Source organism: Gobius niger (assembly GCF_951799975.1).
Source record: "Gobius niger genome assembly, chromosome: 15".
Classification (NCBI taxonomy): Eukaryota; Metazoa; Chordata; class Actinopteri; order Gobiiformes; family Gobiidae; genus Gobius; species Gobius niger.
Window position 1 is genome coordinate 5,793,572 of NC_136866.1, and position 16,048 is coordinate 5,809,619.

General features: G+C 40.3%; 4 protein-coding genes across 6 annotated transcripts; 1 reads left to right on the forward strand and 3 right to left on the reverse strand.

Annotated features, from left to right (window-relative positions):
* Window positions 1-595: 595 nt before the first annotated feature.
* Window positions 596-2,074, reverse strand: batf3 (basic leucine zipper transcription factor, ATF-like 3). The gene is made up of 4 exons (XM_079571864.1): window positions 1,919-2,074; window positions 1,092-1,192; window positions 960-1,004; window positions 596-806 (listed from the first exon to the last, which is right to left on the reverse strand). The coding sequence occupies exons 1-4, from the start codon at window positions 1,959-1,961 to the stop codon at window positions 666-668; spliced, it is 330 nt and encodes a 109-aa protein (XP_079427990.1). The 5' UTR covers window positions 1,962-2,074; the 3' UTR covers window positions 596-665.
* Window positions 2,075-3,509: 1,435 nt separating this feature from the next.
* On the reverse strand, window positions 3,510-5,931 carry nsl1 (NSL1 component of MIS12 kinetochore complex). 2 transcript variants are annotated; one of them, XM_079572143.1, is made up of 6 exons: window positions 5,702-5,931; window positions 5,314-5,386; window positions 4,925-5,046; window positions 4,758-4,812; window positions 4,184-4,251; window positions 3,510-3,849 (listed from the first exon to the last, which is right to left on the reverse strand). In XM_079572143.1, the coding sequence occupies exons 1-6, from the start codon at window positions 5,888-5,890 to the stop codon at window positions 3,643-3,645; spliced, it is 714 nt and encodes a 237-aa protein (XP_079428269.1). In that variant the 5' UTR covers window positions 5,891-5,931; the 3' UTR covers window positions 3,510-3,642. The 2 variants fall into 2 exon arrangements, with proteins under 2 accessions (XP_079428269.1, XP_079428268.1); XM_079572142.1 differs by having other exon boundaries at window positions 4,925-5,049.
* Window positions 5,932-6,002: 71 nt separating this feature from the next.
* tatdn3 (TatD DNase domain containing 3) lies at window positions 6,003-11,640 on the forward strand. Of its 2 annotated transcripts, XM_079571843.1 has the most exons (10): window positions 6,003-6,168; window positions 6,312-6,344; window positions 6,417-6,490; window positions 7,424-7,508; window positions 8,675-8,737; window positions 9,684-9,793; window positions 9,917-9,972; window positions 10,041-10,153; window positions 11,091-11,171; window positions 11,302-11,640. In XM_079571843.1, exons 1-10 carry the CDS (start codon window positions 6,112-6,114, stop codon window positions 11,434-11,436), a joined length of 807 nt encoding a protein of 268 aa, XP_079427969.1. In that variant the 5' UTR covers window positions 6,003-6,111; the 3' UTR covers window positions 11,437-11,640. The 2 variants fall into 2 exon arrangements, with proteins under 2 accessions (XP_079427969.1, XP_079427970.1); XM_079571844.1 differs by lacking the exon at window positions 8,675-8,737.
* Window positions 11,641-11,656: 16 nt separating this feature from the next.
* Window positions 11,657-12,311, reverse strand: spata45 (spermatogenesis associated 45). Its single transcript, XM_079571865.1, has 2 exons — window positions 11,958-12,311; window positions 11,657-11,696 (listed from the first exon to the last, which is right to left on the reverse strand). The coding sequence occupies exons 1-2, from the start codon at window positions 12,196-12,198 to the stop codon at window positions 11,677-11,679; spliced, it is 261 nt and encodes an 86-aa protein (XP_079427991.1). The 5' UTR covers window positions 12,199-12,311; the 3' UTR covers window positions 11,657-11,676.
* Between the last annotated feature and the right edge of the window lie 3,737 nt (window positions 12,312-16,048).

Sequence of the window (16,048 nt, forward strand, 5' to 3'; positions counted from 1 at the left end):
ATATGAATTTCTTGTCTCCCAAAAGTAAGATTGGAAAGAAGGAAAAGGCACTTTAACTCAAGTCATAATCGAGATGAGGTGCACCTGTAGAGAGTTATAGCAAGAGGCCCATATCATGCTCATGTGAGAATAGCTATATTACAAGCATTTGGCAATAGAAACGTATCTGCAGCTATACCATGGCAATAAATAACACGTTAATTCTTACGTTGTCCAGCAACGGTTTGGAGCATGGAGTTGAGTAATTTCTTTAGTTTATTTCTCAGTTCAAACATAAAATTGTACTGATAAAAGTCATAGTCAAACCTCAGACCTGGTTTTGAAGTTTAAATGGTTAAATCACAGCTGGTTTTACAATGTGGAGAACAATTCAGAGAAATGAAGCTGTTGGGCCTTTACCAAGAAGAAGTCATAAATTCCAACATATGCCACTTCTGGTAACTTTGCTTTCATTCTCAAGTTGCGTGTTTTTCATCTGGCTGAACCTGTATGTCTGTTAGTCTGTCCAAAGGTTATGGAAGGCTAGTGTGCAGAGATACAAAGATCTATTTTGAAGATATATTGAAGATTTAATGAAGATGAACAACACACCAAATGAATGTACAAACATAACTATTTTATTTACCAATGTATACAGTACAAAACATTCTTCAGAGGTGAGGTTCTCAATGGGACAGGGCGACCATGTTGTCCTGCTGCAGACAGGAGGAAGCTGAGGAGAAGCAGCAGTTTGTCATGGGACAGAAGGGTTCGTGACTCTGGAGCGCTTCTGAGAGAAGGCGCTGTTCCTCTGACAGAGAGTCTACCTGCAGATGAACATAAGCGGAATGACATTTGTTTTGTCCTTGTATCGCTCTCCTTTGATTTATTGTAGCTTTTTGTTTTAATTTAGTTTGTTAAATCGTGGTTCTGGTTTACAACATGTGTGAGAGAATCCCATTGTTTAATATAATTGATACCTCTTTCCTGAGTTTTCTGTTTCTATGCTCCAGATGTTCACAGGCCTGAAGAAAAGACAATTAATCCACGCTTTAGTATCACCTCTTTCTCTGATCTGCCCGATAAAGGCCTACATTCCTTTATGCACTGACCTCGTGCAGCTGGTCCGCTCTCTGAGTTTGTCTCTTTCTGCTTTTCTGAGCCGCCACCCTGTTCTTCTCTCTCCTCTTCATCCTCCGCCCCTCGTCCTCACCCTGTCAAACATGATTGACAGCAGCTCAGTGGTTACAACATTTGTCCACAGATCCAATGGTTAGTGGTTTTAAGTGGTGCTCAACATGACATTTATTTTTAGCTCATTATTTTAGGCTGGTGAGCTGTCTGTAAACAACACCAAGAACATCTCTGTAAAATTAAAAACTCCTGAAAATGAATGTGCCTTTGGCCCCAGGTGTTTCCAAATGATCTGTGTCCAGAGTTTCCTCAAAGCTATTTACTGCTTCATACAGAAAATTTAAGGAAGCACGTCTTTTTGTCTTGCTGCAGGTTAAGGAACAGGTCAGTGCCATTCTGAGCTGTTCGTATTATTTTTTTTTTTTATGTAACACCAATTAATATTGAAATAAAAATAATAGTTGCAAAGCATGTGGCCAAGACTAAATATGCAACTGTTTCTCAACCATCCACATATAATATCACAAGACTCACTTCTAAACTGCTTTTAGAGAACCACAAGATCTCTTGTCACGGCTGTATATTATTACATCATGACGGGACTTTCAGTGGTTTAGTGGTCGCAGTCGCAGGACATACTGATATTGTTCTATTATTTCCCTTTTCGTTTTGATAGGCTTTGTTTTCAATCAAACTCGACTTATGACTTTGAATCATAATGACAATAAATTGTTTCTAAAGTATTTGATGCAATAACATTCACTCAACTCCAAAAAGAAAAGATCTCTAGTCCATTGACTTACCTCCTCCCAATTGTCGCCCATCTGGATTACTGGTTGAGCCGACATCCCCTCAGATCTTTTCTATTTAATGAAAGCTACACCTGGTTATAGTTGTTAATGTGGACAGAAAGAGTCCAGAGGCTGAGGACAGGAACCATCTCAAAAACTTTCACTTCATCTTTGACTTCATTGCCCTTTTAGAAGAACTCAGGAGGAACAGGCAAGGAAGTCACATGACACGGTCCACTGGCTATCAGGAGTTCAGTTTGCCTTAACATTTATATGAAGTACATTAACACACTTTGTATAATTCTGACTAAAAATAATTACTAGGATAGCAAAGTTGTATGTGGAATATCGAAGTGACTATAACAACCAAAATCTACTGAGGGGTTAATTTCTCAAGGCAGGCGCCAAATAGCAGGTGCAAGGGGGGGGGGAGAGAATTCATATCTAGTGGCCATGGCACATCTAATTGACCATTTCAAATATTACTCATTTTGCACTTGAGCAAAACACAGCCGGACACAGCCCAGAGAAAATAATACCTGCAGTGAAATAATGGATTTTTTTTTCCCGGGCCAGTCAAACGAATGGAAACGTTTTAATTCAGAATGTGGTTTCTTTTATTATTTACACTTATAGATCTTGTAGGACCCAACAGCAGACATTTAAGGTATACAGTAACCCGTATGCAGTTGTTAAAATAAAATATATTGAACATACATTAATAACATATTACTGAAGACGGTTCTGTTGAGCATGTTTAGAAATAGACTAAATAAATGTTAATACAGCCGCCTGCAGTGATGTTTAAGCCAGATAGTTGCCTTAAATGTATTACATGATGGCTCTTTAATGTATTGTGTTAGCCAAGCTCACCTCCATCATGGACAACACCTCCCACCCACTGCACGGGACTGTAGAAGAGCTGTGCAGCTCTCTCAGTGGCAGACTGAGACACCCTCAGTGCAGGACGGAGCGCTACCGCAAAGCCTTCATCCCCACTGCTGTCAGACTGTACAATAAGACTGTGAAGTAACATGTGCAATAATCTCTGTATCAGCTGCACTTTATTAACTCTGAGTGATCGTCTTGCCGACTGTAACAAGTGAATTTCTCCTTTGTGAGATCAATAAAGGATTATCTTATCTTATCTTATTAAACATATAAAAGGCAAGTGTAGTGAATAATGACCCCAAAATATGGCTTCATTCTCAAATAGATTTTTATTGTCAAAGTTACTGACCTCTTAACTCCCACCTGAACCGAGAGGATCTTTTTCCTCACGTCATCAGATTTTGTTTGTTGTTATTTTTTATCACATTTTTGTCACATTTTGTCACATTTGTGTCATTTTTTTTGTAATTTTTTCGTCAATTTTTGTCAATTTCTTGTGACATTTTTGCCACTTTTTCATACATTTTTCGTCACTTTTTTGTCAATGTTTTCTCACTTTTTTGTCACATTTCTATCACTGTTTTCGTCTCAGTTTTGTTGCCATTTTCACAGCTTTTTTCCAGAAGCTTTTGGACTGGGGTAAAGCCAAACTGGAGAAAATGTGCTCGGTTCAGGTGGGAGTTAAGGGGTTAAACCTGTAACCAATTTCTCCCATTCTCAAAAAACGACAAAGAGGAAGTTGAATTTAAACTGTTGGCGCCTTTAACTTGTACTGTATTTAAATCCAGTCTGTTCATCTGGTGAAGATGATTTTTAAATGTCTTTAGTTCATTCTCCTACTGTGCTTCTAATCCAGTGGTATGTAGCAGTTTGTCGCGGCTGCCTCCTCTACGAGCCTCCTGATCGGCTGTCGGAGCTTGGGGAACGAGCTCAGAGAATCTGATTGGTCGTTGTGTCCGAAGACTTCTCTGTGGATTTCTAGTGAGGCCTCGCTTGGCTTTGAGTTGAGGATCTGACATAGGCCTTCAGCTTGTTTCTGCAGGGTCTGGATGGACTGAACAGAGAGAACACACACGGTTTCACTTTTATTCAGTTTGCAGTTTCTGTGTCTAAAACCAAATAAACCAGACAAAATCAAATTATAATAAAAGGTTTTCCAAATGACTGAACTAATGATGCAAATGACTCGTGCCACTGCTTCCCATAATATGACAAACCAATAAGACAATATTTTGGTATTTCTTAAATGAAAAGGTAATGCCAATGCTTTTATTATAGAGCATGGGTGGTTGATGATTGTTTATTAATCTTATAAACGAATGTGTAACACTGAAACTATAGTAATTGGTGACTTTACAAGTAAACTGTCGAACATTATGTTGTTTTACCTTTATGACTTGAGTGGCTTGTTTTGCCAATCCAGGAGCTTCTGCCGACAGCGTGCTCATTATATTCTCTGAAAATTAACGTAAAAAATAATATTGAAAGAGAACACTTACATATTATCATTATAAATCCACCCTCAAATGCACAGGCATAAATAACTGCATGCAACGATTACTATTATGTTAGGTCACTATTTTGCTCTGCCACCTTCAGAAAGAATCACTTCTGCTTAAAATAGGCATTTGAAACTTTCACCCTGGTATAAACTCTTCAACTTCAGAACACCCACACAACCTTTTGTGGTACTGCTGTATGCATGTGTGTGTATATGTATGCAAGTACTCATACAAACAATATGTATTCACTCAGGCCCTGAGGAAGGCCTAGAGCCGAAACGATATTTCTACTTTTGGAGTGCCTCAGTTTGTTTGATTTTTTGCTGAAACGGATCCCTGCACTGAAGAGCACCCAAAAGACTAAACTTATACAACTTTCTACATCCGAGTAGCACTCCAGCCTCCCAATTTTTTCAATATGTATTCACTGTTTGTAATGTAAACATTGCTGATTTTTTACCATGTTCTGGATCCATGGGCACGTCTTGTGGCTGGGCTGTGTTTTCATAAAGGCCCTGGAAAATGGTAAAAAAATACTTATTTTATTATATTGATGTTCATGATGAAAATGATTATTATTACAAAATGTCCATTTTATTCAGATTTACATCTTCACTTACAACTCACCAATAATTTGCGTTCAGCCTTCAGAGCATGAACCACGTGGGGCAGGATCTTTCTGGGGTACGTGCGGCGTTTGTTGCTGGTCTCCACAATCACATCGTCCAGTTGTCCATCCAGGTCAACCTCTTCTGAGTTGCATTAGAAAAAACACATTTAAAAACACATTTTTTTATTGTTTTGAAAAGCAATTAGAAAACTATAAATAAAAATCAATAAAGAATTAAGAAACATGATCATAAGCAGCATCAGTGAACCAAACATTTTATTGTAGTGACATACTGTATGAAGTAGAAATTAAGAAAAAAGCAGGGCTGGGATAAAAATGCTAGGGGGATGCTAAGGATGATTTTGAAAGTTATTACTGCAGAATCAAGCCGATATAAGCAGATCACCTTCATCTTCAGGGGCATCGTTCCAAGGCTGTCCATTCACCAAAACATTATCTTGAACAGCCGCCTCAAAGTTCTGCAAAAGCGAATCCATGAAATCAATTCACAAACAAACTGCAAACCCTATAGCACTGATTCATCACTATTATAATAACCATTGATTTCACTTGTTTCTCCCCAGTTTATTCAGTTATGCCCAGGCCAGAACTTACACACAACCTACTGATATGATCCTCAGTAATTCAAATAATCCTAGAAAAAATAACTGCAAATGTATATAACAATAAAGCAGCCATACAACAACCATGTAGAATGTTTTTGATGTATTTTAACATAAATATATATAACTATTTGTTTTGTTATATAACAGTAATGTATTTGTATAACTCACCGCAAGCAGTTCTCCCAGTAGCTCCTGCTTTGAATCCGCAGTTAACTCCGTCTGTCCGTCAAAAACTGTCTTTAAAAGCTCTTTGTATCTGTTTATCTGCTCCTGCAACTGTTTTTTGGACTCTACTTTCACCCTGTATTCAATATTTGAGTCTTCAACTGAGGCTTTATTGTTTTGTGCAGCTTCCATCTTTACCGCCAACTTTTGTTTACGTTTTTTCAATCCGGAAGTACTTGTGTCACTTCCTGGTCCGTGTCTTTATTGGTTCCCCCTTAATGTGAATTACGAACGTTCCACAGCATCAAAACGGATGTGGATGTTTTAGTTTAGCTCTTACGAATCTACGAGCGAGTATATCACTCAAATTAATCTTTAAATGTGTGCAGTACATATGTATAAATAGATATCCGATGGCGAATGTTTTTGTAGATTGCCATTGTCACATATCCGCACGGGAGTTTGTACAGGTAGCCGATGCTTATGTTTCTGGAATATTAACAACACGGTTATTAACACTTATATTTTAAGCGTTGGATTAGAACAAGTGATCGCACAATTCTTTTGTTGTTGTTGTTGTTATTATTAATTTCGTGATTGGTTGTTTTTGTAGGATCTGGACGATGTTATTCAGAGGACCACCCAGGTTTTGATAACTTGCACACATTTTTTTAGCACACTACTCATTGATCCAGTCTAAAATGTGTGTGTTTGACAGGCTGGAGTAAAGACTCTTGTGGCTGTAACAGAAGATCAGAGAGAGTTCGACAGAGTTCTCCAGTTGCAGAAAAGGTTTCCATATCATTTTGAATTCAGATGTAATCACTTTATGCTTTTGCCATTGCGCTGTATAATCCATCCATCCATCCATCCATCCATTTTCTTCCACTTTTCCGTTCCCGGGTCGTGGGGGCAGCTGCTGGAGCTGCCTAAATCACATTGCACCAGCCCCTTATGGCTCCTCCTGCAGGTGGTGGTTCCACAGAAGGACGGCCTCACAATTCTCAGGCCTGTTGGTCTCTCATAAGGGCCTTCTGAACCGCTCTTTGTCAGACCCGTCACCCAGGACCTGTTTGCCCTGGGAGACCCTACCAGGGCTCAAACCCCTCCACCACATTAAGGTGGCAGTTCCAGGAGGGGGCACTGTATAATAATAATTATAATAAATAATGGCTTACACTTGTATTGCGCTGTTCAAGCCTGTATTAAGTTTCTCAAAGCGCCACACTATAGTCATTATTCCATACTCGGTGGTGGTAAGCTACTAATGTAGCCACAGTTGCCCTGGGGTGAGGCAACCAGTCTGTGCCATCGGCCCCTCCGACCACCACCAACCATTCACTCACACTGTTTTTAGTGGTAGGGGAAACCGGAGTACCCCGAGGAAACCTACACAGACATGGGGAGAACATGCAAACTCCACACAGAAACTCCTCTGGCCGGGAATTGAACCCGGACCTTCTAGCCGTGAAGCATGAGCACTAACCATTGTGCTACCATGCCATATAACTATGACAACTAATACGCATGCAGCAGTTTTTACAGATACTTGGTGGCTACAATTTTAAAAGTACCTTTATTACAAAGCGTCATACATTTGGCTCATATAATAAAGAGCATAGTTCTGTAGTTACAAAATAAAATCCTTTCTAAACCTTTATTTTTTTCTTTAAGCTAGTTTTCAGTTCTGTGTATTGCTGAACCTGCCTCTTGTGTGTGGTACAGTTATGGAGGTCTGATCGCACCTTGTTTTGGGGTCCATCCTCTTCAGAGCGACGAGGGGCCGGACAAGCGCAGTGTGAAGCCCCAGGTAAAATAACATGTACTGGAGTCAGGACTGAGAGAGAGCAAGGGAGTCATTTTATTTAATGCTTTGAGCCATGATACACACAACTCACAACAGAGAATCAGATCATAATCAGAATTACTTACTACTGTTGCCTATTACCAGGGAGGGCCTCAACCAGGGGGCATTTTTAATTTCTGTGAAAATCATGTCTTACAAAAATATCTTCACATTTTAATGGAAAAATACAGACCAATGACACAAGGGTTCAGTAATGATCGGCACCATCTGAATGCAGTGAAATGGAAACTATAGGATAAGTGCAAAATGAATCCAGTTAACAAGTTTTCCAGGTCAGTGCATTCAAAGTACCAGTCCCCAGCCTGGAGAAATGTTGAATGTTGAGTAAGGAAGGGCACCCTGTGTGAGATATCTAATTCAATACACTCTGGGAGTCATTCTGGGAGAGTTTTCACAGGGCATTAGTCAAGGAATCCATTTTATCTTCCAAAATAGTATTGTATTATTTTAGACAATGCGAATGACGCTCATGTTGTTGTATTTTCCATTTTCAAAGCATGACTGAGGAAGTGTTTGCTGCAGTCTAAACTCATTCCGAACATCACATTTTTTCAAAGGGGATCTTTACTTGCAGTGCTAACAATGGACATGAGTTACTGCTCGATGAAAATGCTTTAGAAATGGTTTTATCCACAGATATCTAATTTTACAATACACAATAGACAAATCTCTATCACAACACAAAAATGTGTACAAGGCCTACTCTGGAAAGCCGCCATTTTGGATGGACCGTTTCTTTGGTTAAACCGCCTGCCATTGTTTGTGAAGAATTGAAAAATTGTGTAGTCTGACAAGTCAGGCTTAGTGTAAACCACACCTGTCTTCCTTAAAGGCATGTATCGCAGGGTTTCCTCAAGGAGAAATTATGTAGCATTGGGTTTGCTTATCGAAAAAGAGGGGGTATTACACACGGCTTAGGACGAGAGAAAACTTACATCAGTAAAATAGTAAAATACTTGTGATAACCAAATACCACAATTCTATTTATTACTGGCTGCCACAGGTTTTGTTGTTTGGGTTTGTTTGTTTTTTAATCAGATCAGTAGCCGATGTCCTGCTTGAGTCGTGTTTTTTGAAGGATATAACGTTAACTTACTGCATTTCACCAGGATCTGGAAGCTGCGTTGCCTTATTTCTACAAACACAGGGACGAGATAGTTGCTGTTGGAGAGGTACTGTACAACTATTACTTATACCTCTGACTTTTCCTCATTTATACTTACAGCAAAACTGCCTTGAGCGCGTATATCACATATAAAGATTGCATCATATCAACAATGTTAGATTTCACATAGTTTATATGTATGTTTACAATGTACAGATGTTTTATTACTTTACATATTTGTCAGTATTATTAAATCAAAGGAATAGACGTATAGTTACAAAACATAATAAGCAGCCTGATTACAAAGTACAGATTAAAATGTCATCTTGTACTTAATTAACAGAAGTCTTATGTAATAAAGTCATGCTGTAAATCTCTTTCTTGCTGTAGTGAATCTTTCCCTCTGCTGTCACGAGTGTCTCCATGAATGTGGTGTTACTATGGAGCCTGACAGAGGAATGTGGATTTAGAGCAGATTTTACTCTTCACTTCACCAGAGACCAACAGCCCGACTCTGTCTGCAACTCTGTTTTTACATGTCCTTTTTTGTAAGACCAGAAACTATTGAGACCACTTGCACACATTCATTTGCATAACGTACTTACTTGCTAAAGGGCGACCTGGTGGAATACGGGTGAGCACTTAAAGCTCACAGCAAGAAGATGGCAAGGCAAGTTTATTTGTAGAGCACAATTCATACACAAGGCAATTCAAAGTGCTTCACAGTTGCAGAAATACAAGAAAGCAAATAGAGTCAATAAAAACATCAACATAAAAATTTATCAATTACAGTAAAAGGCAAGAGTGCGGATAAAATACTTTCAGTCATATGCATCGGTAAAAAGAACAGTTTTCAGCCTGGATTTGAACATTGTCAGAGTTGAGGCCTGTCTCACATCCTCATGAAGACTGTTCCTTCTTTGAATCCTGGACCGTGTAGTGACTTTTTTGTTTGGGTTTGCATGTTTTTTCCTAAATCCCTTGTATCCTAACCCCAGTCCATGTGTTTTCAGATTGGCTTAGACTTTACCCCTTGGTGTGCCCCATCTGAACAGGAGAGAGATGACCAGATGAAGGTGTTCGTCCAGCAGCTAGGGGTCGCCAAAGAGCTCAATCTCCCTGTGTATGTATAGTACTATTGGGAAAAACTGCCAAATCTCACAATATTGCATTATACTAGCTATTACAGATTTATATTGTTCATTTTCTGAACTGTCTTGCAATAGTAATATTTTTTTGTTCTCAGAAATGTCCATTCTCGGTCAGCAGCCAACGTTGCCATCTCCACAATGAGAGAACAAGGTGTGGTAAAAATGACAAACAGACATCGTCGATAATTTCCTCATTTTGTGTGTTTTCTGTTCCATCAGGCATAACTGGCGCTCTGCTTCATAATTTTGCGGGGAAATTGTCTGTTGCGTTTGACGGAGTTAAAGCTGGATATTTCTTTTCTTTTCCTCCAGCTGTGTGCACCAACCCACAGGTACAGAGCCACTACATTAAGCTTGAATTTTCAATAAAAATGTGTCATTTTTTATGTTTAATGGGTGAAATGCAGAGAACACATTTTCCTGCATCTACCAAAGTATTACAACTGTCTAATATTTCCTGCTTATACCAGTGGTGGATGTCACATTCTGTAGGGCTTTCTGCTTACAGTTAAAGGAACAGGCCACCGTTTTTACATACTGAGATATGTTCTTACCTTAGCTTTGACGAGTTCTTTAGGACCTGTTTGATCTTCACCCGTGCCTTCAGTCACGTAAACACAGCGCAGACGGCGTTAGCATTTAGCCTCTCCCTCTCTCCTCTATAGCTCCAAAACTGGTCAAGATAGAAGCTACCAAGCTCTTCCACGTTTTCCCTATTTAAATATGGTTACGTGAAGTGTTCCACTACAAAGTATAATTACACAAATTAAACAATGTGTATTTTCTAAGCGGATAAAAGGACTATATTGTAAGGCGTAATAATACCAGGAGTAGTTTGGCATCCGCACAGTAAAGTGAAGATTACTGCGGAGTAAAGTGAAGATTACTGCGCGGATTTCGAACTACTCCTGGTATTATTACGCCTTACAATATAGTCCCCCCTTTTATCCGCTTAGAAAATCCACATTGTTTAATTTTGTGTAATTATACTTTGTAGTGGAACACTTCACGTAACCATATTTAAATAGGGAAAACGTGGAAGAGCTTGGTAGCTTCTATCTTGACCAGTTTTGGAGCTATAGAGGAGAGAGGGAGAGGCTAAATGCTAACGCCGTCTGCGCTGTGTTTACATGATTGAATGCACGGGTGAAGATCAGACAGGTCCTAAAGAACTCGTCAAAGCTAAGGTAAGAACATATCTCAGTATGTAAAAACGGTGGCCTATTCCTTTAAATGAACATTCACTAATGAAACATCTTGTATTTGCAGAAAGTGAAGCTGATAAAACAGCTCCCACTTGAACACATCTGTCTGGAAACAGACTCTCCGGCTTTAGGCCTCAACAAACACGTACGTCTAAATACAGTCCTATAGGATGCATTATGAATTAGATAAATGTTGATATACTTAATTTACTTAGATAGCAAAACACAAATGATTTTAAGTGTATTTATTTTTCTTTACATTTTGTGTCCCACAGGAGAGGAATGAGCCGTGCAACATCGCTCTGGTGTGTCAGTACATCGCCCAGATAAAAGGACTGTCCACAGAAACGGTTCAGTTTGTTACAACTCAAAACGCTCAGAGACTTTTCACAAAGATCAGCCAACTCTGATACATCTCGGTAACGACTTAAGAACGGGTCTGAGTTGGAGGCGTTAAAGCATCCAGAGATCACAACCTTTTGGGAGTCCAGTTGATGTTGGATGAATTCAACGTCCTGCAAATGCCTGCGTCCGCCTCTAGACCAAAAAACCCTGTACTCCTGATGCACTGAGTCTGAAGCAGTGCACCCTGGTTAGATCTTCAAAGGTCATTTTAATCCTCTTCATGAGCATCGTCAGCCCCCACAAGTCTACACAAGGTGAGACTTATCTGGAAAAACAAGAAACAAACCTTTGGCGAGCACATTTGACAGGAATATTTTATGGAACTTAATCAATGCTTTGTGTCTATTAAAACCTGAACTTGTTTACTTTCATGGCATCGAAAATATTTGTACGATCACAGTGTCGACATTGGACTTATCAAGTACTTTTTTGGGAATTCGCGAACTATATTTCTTCCTAGATTTCATTATCGAGCCATCATTCTCACTAATCTCAATGCACGAAAACATTATCTGGCACTCCTTACTGCTGTCCTCGTAGTGCCGTCTCTGGGCCAGGGGAGCAGGCACGGGGTGGTCCAGGCGTGTGGTCGTGATCTGGGACTGGCCCGTCAGAGCGTGATCCAGGCTGGAGCTGGTCTTCAGGTGTTTTCTATAGTGCCTCCTCTGGACTCTGTCCCAGGACTGTCGCGGCCCCCCTTCTACCTGGCACCACGTCTCTCTGCACAGGTTCAACTCCAGCAGCGCCTGTTCGTTGTGGGCTGACATGCTAGATATAAAGATAGATAGACAGATACTTAATTAAAAGTAGGTAAGCAGATCGATAAGGTAACTAGAAAAAGTCAGGTCAACACTGTGGGCTGTGTATGGGGTTTGTGATGTCAAGGTTTCCATGGAGATGAGAAACTAGATACATGCAGAGAGGGTTTGGGTTACAGACGGCATCTCTGGATTGGCACATATATGGTCATGTTTGAAAACAGTTAAGGGGGAAAACAATTTGGAGAAACTTTCTTTTATTATTCAAAAACTACTGTAACAAATACTGAAATATGAATTTAGTTTTGTACTAAATAAAGATACAAAGACATGGAGAGGAGCAAGGTGGTTCAACAGCCCAAAAATACATAAATAACGGAGAATGCTAACTTGATGCTTCATGTTAGCATCGGGCTAATGCTAACGGTTAGCTAGCGCTAGCTACAACTGCCGTTTTTTCACTTCTACTGAACAATCTGCTGTGAGAAAATATCCAAATGGGCCCGATTTACACTTGACTTTATTTATGTGATAAATAATAAGTTCATATTCCACTAGAAAATGGCTCAAAAGAGTGAAAAAATTGTGTTGCTCTAAAGATTCTATTTTCCCTTTGACGAGGCCACGCCCCCTTCTATGACGAGATGCCGTCTGTATCCACATGTAGACACAAAGAAACTGATGAAGTCCTGTTTTTTTAATTTTTTTTATTGCTTTTTTGTGAATGGGAAAGCACTTTGTAACCCTGTTTTGAAAAGTGTTTTACAAATAAAGTTGATATGCTTTCCAACATTACTTTGAAAAGACAGCCTGTAGAGGAAAATACACTCCTTTATGCTTTGTCGTTGCACACAGTGTACTGTAGATCCAGTTTTAAAATACACACTCACTATAGGTGAGCTCTGGATATATGACCTACAAAAATACTATGAAGTAGAGACCACACTTTTCTATCCGGAACAATGTTATTTGTCCAGTTGGTGTATGAAAGCTGAGACAGAGCGAGACCTCCCTTTGGCTGTTTGGAAAATACACGGGGAAACCCAATCACCCTGAGAAGCACTTTACTAAAACTGTTGAAGTGGCGCTCGCACATCTCAAAAAAGCCTAATTTAGGTTCTGAATGTTCGACTCACAAACTCCTGACAGGCTATCTACTCCACTCTCTAATCCTGTCTGCTTTTAATTTGACTAAGTACTCCGTAGTGTAACTATAGGGTGTTGGTGCTGCTGATGCCCTGCTTTTGAACGGAGCAGAAGTTGATTGTCAGATGGGAGATAAACGCTCGACTGGAGTGAAAAAAGCGGAGAATATTTAGTCCAGATTAAAGTGTGTTAAACCAGGATTAAAGTATTAGTCATGAGCATATGGACACGGCTAATCAGAGTGGCAGACTTCAGACTGACAGGACTGAGTTGAATACAAACTTATAGATTCACACATCAATTGAAATGTATTGCAACATGTTATAATTTGGGATCCATTTGCGTACAGACTTAGGAGATAGCCAAACAGTTGAGTTAAAGAGGGGGTATTATGCTTTTTTCAATCACATAGCACCAGTCTATATCACACTATAATGATGACGAAACCTTCTGTTGGTCAGTAAATGCAGTAAATTAGAATAACTGCCTTGTATTGGCTGCCCATTCACCACAGAATCCACTACAAAATCTGCCTCCTCACATACCAGTGTGTCCATGGAACAGCCCCGGCATACCTCACTGAGCTCCTTACCCCACACACCACCACAAGGCGCCTACGGTCCACTTTCACCCACACCCTTCACCAGCCCGTGACCAAGCTCTCCACAATGGGCGACAGGGCCTTTAAGGCAGTTGCCCCGAGACTCTGGAATGCCCTGCCAGAGTCCCTGAGGGCTCCCCAGAGTGTTGAGGCCTTTAAAAAAGGCCTAAAAACACATTTATTTTTAAAGGCCTTTTCAGACTAATTTGTTTGTTTGCTGCGTTGTTTTTACTATGTGAATGCATAGACTGTAGAAAATAATGGACGTCTTATGCTCACTCCTCCCCGTGTACCAGAATGACCACGGCCGTGGGGCAATTCATGGCGGATTTACAGGCTCCCCCTCCCCAGCTCTGACGAAGCATGTTCCTAAAAAGGACATACGGGCGGGATTTTCACCGTAGACTCGGCCCTTGCGTGACGTGTAGCTCGCGCTGCTCCAATGCTAACAGTCCGAGCCTCATTAAATACGAGATTTCAAAAAATCATATTACGAAAACCAGCCTGGTTTCATATATTGTTATTAACCCAGTGTTATCTCAGGAGGAAGATCTAGCCTAGTCTAGTGTTGAAACAATTGAAACCAGGCTTTAAAGTAGTTTTTAACGTGTCTAAAGTCCAATGCTTTTCAATGGGGGCCTAGCGGCGATATGGAGGTACTGCAGCAACGGCGGAGCAATGGCGGCCCCCACGTTTGTGGTCAAAAAGCAGGGCAGCCAGCGGCCATTGTGTGAATGTTCTTTTTGTTTTTATCAGATTTTACTCTTCTGTTGTAGCACTTTGAGGTTTCGTTGAAATGTAAAGTGCAATATAAATAAAATGTATTATTATTATTATTATTATAAAATTGCTCTCTCAAAATGGCTGTAGTGAATGTCTTGAAATAGGCCTCTGTCTCTTTAAGAACCTCTTTCCGACACGCCCCCTCCACACGCTGTCTGTGGCATCAGTGGGGAGGGGGTTCTGGAGGAGCAGTGGTTGGTTACTCGGCTGGTGACGAAAGCTCGGAGGCGTCTCCAGGAGGTGGGGGCGTTCCTAGGAGGACTCAGGCAAACCTATCCCTAAAATGGCCGCCATCAGAGTTTTTACAGATTACTCAAAAATACGTGAATGTGCCAAGGCAACACTTCAGGCATGTTTTTAATGAGGGAATGACATAATAACATGATGCAAAGCTTGAAAAAGTCGATTTTGCATAATACCCCCCCTTTAAGGACATTTCCCTCCCTCCAGGTAGGCTAAAATACAGCAGCAACATATGACTCAGATGTGACACAATGTGGCCAACAGTTGGAACAGTATAGCCACTGGGCAAACATGATTGCACCTGCAAACAGACAACCGCCCGTTCATTGACTATGGCACAGCATGACCTCCCTTGCTCTCTATGACATTTGCATCAAGTCATAGAAAGCAAGGGAGGACATGCTGACTCCACCCAGAGGACAGGTGAGATGCCTGAGGGCTCTAACAAAAGGGGGATGAACCCAGATGAACGCCACCCATATAGATCAGAAAATCCCACAGGCGGCCCCAAACGATAAGAATGAATTAGCACAGCATTACAGATAAACACAATGTACTAATCCTATATACTGACAAAAGTGTTTATCAAGTTATTAACCCCTTAACTCCCACCTGAACCGAGCACATTTTCTCCAGTTTGGCTTTACCCCAGTCCAAAAGCTTTTGGAAAAAAAGCTGTGAAAATAGCAACAAGACTGAGATGAAAACAATGATGGAAATGTGACAAAAAAGTGAGAAAACATTGACAAAAAAGTGACGAAAAATTGATGAAAAAGTGGTAAAAATGTCACAAGATATTGACAAACAATTGACAAAAAAATGACAGAAATGTGACAAAAAATTACAAAATGTGATAAAATTTTGTCAAAAAAAAGATAAAAAATGGACGAAAAAATTTCAGAAATGTGACAAAAAAATTACCCCTCCTGGAACCGCCACCTTAACGTGGTGGAGGGGTTTGAGCACCAGAATGATCCTAGGAGCTCTGTTGTCGGGGGCTTCGTGCCCCTGGTAGGGTCTCCCAGGGCAAACAGGTCCTTGGTGACGGGTGACAGCTGCCCCCACGACCCGGCAACGGAAAAGTGG